This window comes from Mesoplodon mirus (genome assembly GCF_964341445.2).
Source record: "Mesoplodon mirus genome assembly, chromosome: 8".
Classification (NCBI taxonomy): Eukaryota; Metazoa; Chordata; class Mammalia; order Artiodactyla; family Ziphiidae; genus Mesoplodon; species Mesoplodon mirus.
The window spans coordinates 19,143,410-19,151,537 of NC_138984.1; the positions used below are offsets into that span (position 1 = coordinate 19,143,410).

An 8,128-nucleotide genomic window follows, 5' to 3' on the forward strand; every position below is an offset into this window, starting at 1 on the left:
ATGTCTCCCGCCCGGCTCCGGCCCCGACTGCGGTTCTGCCTGCTCCTGCTGCTGCTGCTGGTGCCGGCGGCGCGGGGCTGCGGGCCGGGCCGGGTGGTGGGCAGCCGCCGTCGGCCGCCGCGCAAGCTCGTGCCGCTCGCGTATAAGCAGTTCAGCCCCAACGTGCCCGAGAAGACCCTGGGCGCCAGCGGGCGTTACGAAGGCAAGATCGCGCGCAGCTCGGAGCGCTTCAAGGAGCTCACCCCCAACTACAATCCCGACATCATCTTCAAGGACGAGGAGAACACAGGCGCCGACCGCCTCATGACCCAGGTGAGCGCGAACCGCCCTCGCTGGGCGCCGCCGCCGAAGCACCGCCACCTGCCCGGCCCTACCCGCCCCCTGGCACCTTTCCTTGACTGGCTGGCACGCCCCCTGGCACCTGCCCTTCTCGCCGAGATGGGCCGGCCGGGGTCCCGGCGGAGTGTTAGCATTCCCCGAGCCCGCCGGAGGCTGTGAGAAGAGCTCCCCGCTGCCAAGAGGCACAGCCCAGCCGGTTGGCGGTGGCCCCTCTGCCCCGGAGTGCTGGCAGCTCAGGTCAGATGCGGCACCTGGAGGTACCTCTACCTGACTGCCTCCTGCGCCACTGGGATGCACCAGTCCCTCCCGGCCTAATCTTCCGTACGGCTGCGCCCCTTTCATTTCGAGGCGATTTGGCACCCCTGAGGCGAAGAAGCTCCGGGCGCCGGGGCCCCACTGGCCTTTCCTTCCCGTGCGCTCTCGGTTCTCAGCGCTGCCCCCTCCTGGAGCAGCGCCCCGGCGGGGTCTGGGTTTAAGGAACAGCGGGGAATATTAGAGCCAGGAGGTGGAGGTGGGGAAGGGAACTTGAAGGGCAAGCCCACGTGTCTGTCCCGAGAGCTGAGAGGCGCAGCTGCAGTTGAAGGGTGAGGTGCCAGGCCTCCGGGCTCTGAGACCGAACTTGGAGGGGGGAGCGGGGGGTCCCTGGATTTGGTGGCGGGGATGGATTGAAAGAGAGGGGCTGGGATGCCGGACAGCCCCACAGCAGGGCTAACTTTAGTCTCCGCGTGCTCGGAACAGGACCGGCGCTCAACCCAAGCGCCTCGGGAAGGGGTGGGGGTGGGGGGGCGGAGAGCAAACTTTCTTCCCTGCTGCCGGGTTCGCAAGGGAAGAGATCCCCGTCCCCTTCCTTAGTGGTCTCCCGGGGCTTCCACCGCAGGCAGGCGGCCTGCTTTCTAGGTGCTCTGGGAACGGCAGCTAGACCACGGCCCTCAGCATGCGCCCTGGCGCCGGGTCTGGCCGGCGGGTGTCGGGGCGAAGGTTGGCTGGTGGCCGGGCCGGGCCGGGCGCCGAGGAATGCAGATAAGGATCCGGGCCACGGGCTGGGCAATCATTGACAGCGCGTGCCCGGGCTCTGGACCCGAGGAGGGGAGGGGTGGTGGGGGATAGAGGGGCGGGGAGCAGGGGCCGCGGAGCGGACATAGGTGGGTGGCTAGAAGCCTGGCGGCAAGGAACACACGGAGCTCCCTCCCCGGGCAGTGAGCGCCCCCAGCTAGATTGCATCCTGGGATGCATCCTGGGAGGACCGACGGGGCCTTGGGTTTTAGCCGCTGTTGGCTCCTGGAAGACCGAGTCCAAGGGTCCGTGGGGCCCGGGCTCTGAGGGGTGGGGGTAGTTCGAAACGTGGGCTGCCTACATTTGGGAGCGCCTGGCACCTCAAAGTGAAGGACTGTGGAAAGGCCCCTCTCCCCCAGGCCCCTCCCCCCAGTCAACTGCGGGGTCCCTTGGGCTCCAGGCACGAAGGGAGCCAGCACAGACGATGATCTCTGCCGTCCTTCCCCCAGGGCGCGGCTCGACTCCCACCCCATGGGAGGCGGAGCATGAAGCCGGCTCCCTGAGATCACACGCTCTGTTTCTCGGGTCCCTTCCCAGACAGGGGCGGCGCAGAGGTGCTGAGGGCTCTCGACTCAGGGAGAACGTTGCCTGGGTTTATCACCCCGGAGCGCACCCCTTGCAGCGGGAGACGATCCGCATGGTCCTCCCTCTGGCCAGGCCAGGCGCTGGCCTTTACACCAGCTTCTGGTTCCCGGGCTGCCGCCTCCCCTGAGCGGGTGCGGGCCGGTTTTGGATCATGAGGGTCCCAGCAGGAATGCTCTGTGGCGCCGAGGGACCCAGGCAGGCTTGGGATTCCCCTCCAACACACCCTCAGGCTGCTGAGGCGCTTCGCACCTGCCGCGCCTGCTGCGCCCTGGCCGCTTCGGGGGCCTCAGCCCTGGGGCTACGGTGACACCTACTGGGCGCCTCGAGCCTTGCACGCCTAGCAGGCCGGCTGCCGGCAGTCAGCTCTGCTACCACCTTTATTCTCCAGGCAGCAGGCGGTCCCTGGTCCCTGGTCCCGCGGTGAGACCGAGGGACCCGGCGCTCAAAAGATGGAGCCCTGTCCGTGGAGGGGTCAAGTAATCCCAGCAGGAGAGAGAGAGAGAGCTTAGAGAAAAGCCCCCAAGGATGAGCGGATCGACGCGCCCCCCAGATTTGTGGCGCCACCGCGCGGGCCAGGTCCCTGGGGCAGCTGATGCTAGAAGGGAAGGAGCACTTTCGGACTCCCTGTTCCTAGGGGAGAGGGATAGAGCAACCTCCCCGGTTTCCCGACTCCAGCGAGTGCAGTGGGAGAGTGAGGGACGAGGCTGCGCCGTAACCTGCACGCGGGCCAGCTCCTCCCCCTAACTCGGCTTCCTTTCCTCTCGCAGCGCTGCAAGGACCGCCTGAACTCGCTGGCCATCTCGGTGATGAACCAGTGGCCCGGGGTGAAGCTGCGGGTGACCGAGGGCTGGGATGAAGATGGTCACCACTCGGAGGAGTCACTGCATTATGAAGGCCGCGCGGTGGACATCACCACGTCGGACCGCGACCGCAATAAGTACGGACTGCTGGCGCGCTTGGCGGTGGAGGCCGGCTTCGACTGGGTGTATTACGAGTCCAAGGCGCACGTGCATTGCTCCGTCAAGTCCGGTGAGCCGCTGCCGGGGGGCTGGGCCCGGGGCCGGGGCCGCAGGGCGTGGACAGGCGGCGCTGGGCCCGCCGGGGCCAAGAAGGTGAAGAGGCCCTCCCAGGGATGGAGGCGGGGACCCCGGGGAAGAGGACGTCCGCGGCGCTCCCCGCTGCTGCTCCTGACCACCTGCTCGACCCGTGCCTGATAGTGTCATGGCAGGAGCCTAGGGAGACAGGGCCCTGTCCCGGCGACACTGGGTGCTGACTTGGGGGTCCACAGTCCAGAGCCTGCTGCAGGAGGTGCAAGACAGAGCAAGCTGGCCAGATGGAGGAAGCCAGGCTGACAGAGACGGCCTCCCCACCCAGTGTGGAGCAGAACGCTAGGGGGTGGGGTGGGACCAGGGGCCAGAGTGTGCCCAGACACCAGCGTGCCTGAGCGGGAGCCAGGAGCCCAGAGGTTCAGAACCCACAGCCCAGCTGCAGGTCAGGCCCTTTAAGGCACTGTGTACGCCCCTCTCAGGGGGCGCAGGCGTCCCCAACCTCTCCTCCAGGGCCCTGAAGCTGGACATTTGGGGGCAAAGCCAGCCATGAGGGCAAGAATAAACAGAGTGGACTTAATAAAGTGGATTTTCCCGGATTGGCCGCCTTGTTGATCAGAATTGGCAGGCACTGGGGCCTCGTCCCCTCCCTCAAATCTTGTCAGAGTCCCTGTCACCTGCATTGAACCCAGTCGTGGATGCTTCAAATGGTTCCTGTGTGACTGCCAGCGTGGTCCCCCCTCGCTGCAGGCTCAGCCCTCCATGCCGGCCCCATGAGCTGTCACACTCACAGACCTGGCACACTGAGACCAGGCAGGCTTTTCCTATTCCTGATCCCACCTGGGCTCACGGTGGTGACCCCTCCCCCCCCCCCCGACCTTTCCTCTCAGCACTTCCCTGCCAGCTGTGTCTGCTTCAAGTCACATCAACCCTTCACCTGCTAACATCGGCCAGGTGCCAGCTCCTAGGGTGGCCACTTGCCTTCATAACTCCTAACCCCCAAACACTATTCTGCATCCCACCCACTGATGCCATGGTGTCCCGTCCCCGCACAAGGACCCAGCACATTAGCTGAAGATGGTGATTTCACCCTTGCCACTGAGCCGCACCCTGGCCTGGCCATTCACTCTGAGCTTCCCCAGGAGTCTGTATTCTCGCCACTGACTGGTCCTCCTCTCCCTTGGAGTATAGACTCCGGGGGCCGGTTCTGGCACAGAACTTGGGGTGTCAGTCTGAGAGGGCAATTTTGGGGAGCATCTGAGCAGTGGGTGAGAAATAATGGGACATCCAGATGCCAGAGGTGCTAAGCAACTTGCCTTCTCGACGAAGCTGCAGCTTTTGGGTGTCAAGTCACAGCTGACCACTGCTTGGCTCAGCTGACCTCTGGCCTCTCTGACTACTTCACAGCCTTGTCAGGATTGGGAGCAGATGGGGGGGCTTCACCTGGGCTTCAGGAGGGCCCTTTCCCTCACACCCACTGGGTCTTGGAGCCTCAGTATTCTCCTCTCATTGGCAAAGCATTAGGCTGGGGAGGAGGGCAGAAGGTCACACTGTGGGCTGGGGTGAATTCAAAGCTGCATGGAAAGTGGGGGGCTGGGGACAGGATATGGCGATGGGGGGCAGCCTGGGAGCAAGAGGAACTCTGGCTGGACGGGGGAGGGATGCTGTGACTGGGAGTCCAAGCTCCACAGCAGTAATGCCTTCATGTCCCTTCTTCCCACAGAGCACTCGGCCGCGGCCAAGACAGGTGGCTGCTTCCCTGCTGGAGCCCAGGTGCGCCTGGAGAGTGGGGCACGTGTGGCCTTGTCAGCCGTGAGGCCAGGAGACCGAGTGCTGGCCATGGGGGAGGATGGGAACCCCACCTTCAGCGACGTACTCATTTTCCTCGATCGCGAACCAGACAGGCTGAGGGCCTTCCAGGTCATCGAGACCCAGGACCCCCCGCGCCGACTGGCACTCACGCCCGCCCACCTGCTCTTCACGGCCAGCAATCATACAGAGCCAGCCACCCACTTCCGGGCCACGTTTGCCAGCCAAGTGCAGCCTGGCCAGTATGTGCTGGTGGCAGGGGTCCCAGGCCTGCAGCCTGCCCGAGTGGCAGCCGTCTCCACACATGTGGCCCTTGGGGCCTATGCCCCACTAACGAGGCATGGGACACTGGTGGTGGAGGACGTGGTGGCCTCTTGCTTCGCGGCCGTGGCTGACCACCATCTGGCTCAGTTGGCCTTCTGGCCCCTGCGACTGTTTCACAACTTGGCGTGGGGCAGCTGGACCCCAGGGGAGGGTGTGCACTGGTACCCCCAGCTGCTCTACCGCCTGGGACGTCTCTTGCTGGAAGAGGGCAGCTTCCACTCACTGGGCATGGCTGGGACAGGGAGCTGAAAGGATCCCTCTACTGCCCTCCCAGAACTGCCCAAATGGGTCCAAAGGCCTACCTGCCAGGAGGGCGCTGGCCCTGAAAGGGGCCTGAGCGGGGACACTGGTTTCTACCATCTCCTCCACCACAGGTGTACATCACTGAGACTTGGGCAATGCCAGCGTCCTCCACCCCCGTCATGGTGTAGTGACAAAGCTGCAAGCTGAGCTGGCAGTGGGGGGTGGCCTCTCTTTCTACCCTAGAGACCAGTGGGTCCCAACCCAGCCAGCTCTCACTATGATTTTTCATACTTGTCTCCCCCAATGGGGAGGGCTCATTCCATCCACCTTAGGCCCCTCTTAAGTGGGCTTGCACCTCAGTTGATGCTGCTAGATTCCCTGGGAGCCAGCAGGGAGCTGACTGGACTCAATGCTGCCCAGAACTCAGAAGGCTGCAGGGTGGGGCAGCCAGCCTGGCCATCCTGAGGCATGACCTTCCCCTCTGGCCACGCTCCTCGGGACACATCCAGAGACTGTCGCTATCAGTGTACAGAGTTCTGTGTTCCGGCCAATGTGATCGTAGTGCCAGGACTGGGTGAGGGGCTGGATGTCCTTCCCATCCCTGCCCAGGCTCTGCATTCCCACTTCTGCTGAACCATGACGCCCCCACCCCTCCTCCGGTCAGTCTCCCCCACCTTATTTATTGGCACCGAGGGGGAAGCCCATGGGAAAATTTTGGGGATGTTTTGGTCTTTTCTTCCTTTTGTAATAAAAATTATTTAAGTTGTTAGAGCCCTAGTGTCCAGGATGCCGAGTAGGGCCGATACACAGATAGCCCGGAGCCATGGGTGGGGCTGTCCAAGGCTGTGCTCACCTTCCTCCAAGGACAAAGCCTCCAGAGCTCCCACCCCCTCTGTGGGCCCTTTCTCACCCAGTAGGTCTGCAAAGTCTCAACAGAGAGCTGTGCTCTGTGCCAGGCAAGGCCTTTCCATGCTGACTCCAAAGTTTGCCCTAACCAGTTAGACCAGAGAAAGAACTGATGTAACTAGTCCATGGTCATTTCCCTCATCTAGAACCATCTCCTTGTGCCTGATTTAAGGTGCTTTCCCTGCTTATTCTGGTCTTTCTCAGGGCCTGAGTTTCTGATTTTTCACGGTGGATAATGAACCGTGGTATGAAAATATTCTATAGAATTCACACCTGCCTTGTGGCCCATCCTGACTTCTTGGGTAAGTCAGGGGTCCCTAACCTAGCAGTTCTCAAGCCTCAGAATCATCTGGGCAGCTTGTTTAAAAATGATTCCTGGGGCTTCCCTGGTGGCGCAGTGGTTGAGAGTCCGCCTGCTGATGCAGGGGACACGGGTTCGTGCCCCGGTCCGGGAAGGCCCCACATGCCGCGGAGCGGCTGGGCCCGTGAGCCATGGCCGCTGAGCCTGCACATCCGGAGCCTGTGCTCCACAACGGGAGAGGCCGCAACAGTGAGAGGCCCGCGTACCGCAAAAAAAAAAAAAAAAAAAAAAAGATTCCTGGTCCCACTTCCAGGGTTCTGCTTTAATAGATCCAGGTTGAGGCCCAGAAACTTATTTTTACAAGTACCCCAAACATGGCAGATAGTCCATGGACCACACTTTGAGAAACATTGCTTAGTCTAAAGGATGCCAGTTTATTGCCAAGACAGGATGACCCTCTTCTTCCTTTTCTCTTGGTTTCTGTATCCCATGGCAGGTTTTTCTGTACTCATTATAGACCATCTGAGACTCCCAGGTCCTTTGACACAGTTGTTAAATTTTCAGGAATATTGTGAGCCAGTTGAAATAGGCCATAGTGGGCATATTTACACCATAGAAATGGGCATATGCTACAAATTAGAGCTCCCCTGACCATGGAGGGCCAGTTGTTAAAGGACACCCCTGCCTGGGTTCTATCCTCTGACAGAGACTTCTGTGTTGGAAGTGTGGGGGGCATGACTGCCCAGACTCTTACCTTACCATCCCCGCCTCCATGAAGGAAAACTCCAGAGAAAACTTCATTGCCCTGGAGACTGTGTCATCTGGGAGGAATAGGCCCCCACAGACTAGAATGACAACTGCTATCATCTAATGAAGACTAACCATTGACAGGCATTGTTCTAAGTGCTTTACATGTAGCACCCACTTCATTTTCATAGCAACCCTATGTGGTATATAGTGTAATCATACCATTTTCCAGATGAGAACGCAGAAGTATGGGGAGGTTAAGTAACTTGCCCAAGATTATGCAGCAAGTGACAGAAGCAAGATTTGAACTCATGCATCTTGCTCGCAGGTCCACTGTTCTTACCACAAGGCTTTTCCCTTGGTGAACTTGGGTCCTTCCCAGAAGGCACTCTTAGCATTTCAGGACCGGAAATCTGTTTTGTCAGACCACCTAGAGTGTACTACTCATCACCTTGTGGCAGACTCTCATGGACCAGGTTCATAGGGACCAGAACATCTATGAACTCATTTGCAGTGAGAAACAAAAGGTCAAGGTCAGGAGGCTCTTGTCCATTCATTTGCACGTTCCTTCTTTTATAGAAATTTTTCATGGTTGGGGGAGAGGGTGGTGCGGGGTAGAAAGATCAAGACTCTCCCCTATGGGGGGCCTACCTGCCTCTCCTATGGGGCCTGGGCATACTTTGTCCTGCAGACACAGAGCCATGTGGTGTCCCTAGACCTTTCTGTTCTGTAAGAGTCTCCTCAGGAAACACATTTATTCTTCAGACAGAGATGG

The 8,128-nt window shown here is 60.6% G+C and overlaps 1 protein-coding gene across 1 annotated transcript; it reads left to right on the forward strand.

The window, feature by feature from the left end:
- IHH (Indian hedgehog signaling molecule) lies at nt 1-5,877 on the forward strand (the record flags this gene model as incomplete). The annotated part of the gene is made up of 3 exons (XM_082630507.1): nt 1-312; nt 2,745-3,006; nt 4,747-5,877. The coding sequence occupies 3 exons, from the start codon at nt 1-3 to the stop codon at nt 5,403-5,405; spliced, it is 1,233 nt and encodes a 410-aa protein (XP_082486633.1). The 3' UTR covers nt 5,406-5,877.
- Between the last annotated feature and the right edge of the window lie 2,251 nt (nt 5,878-8,128).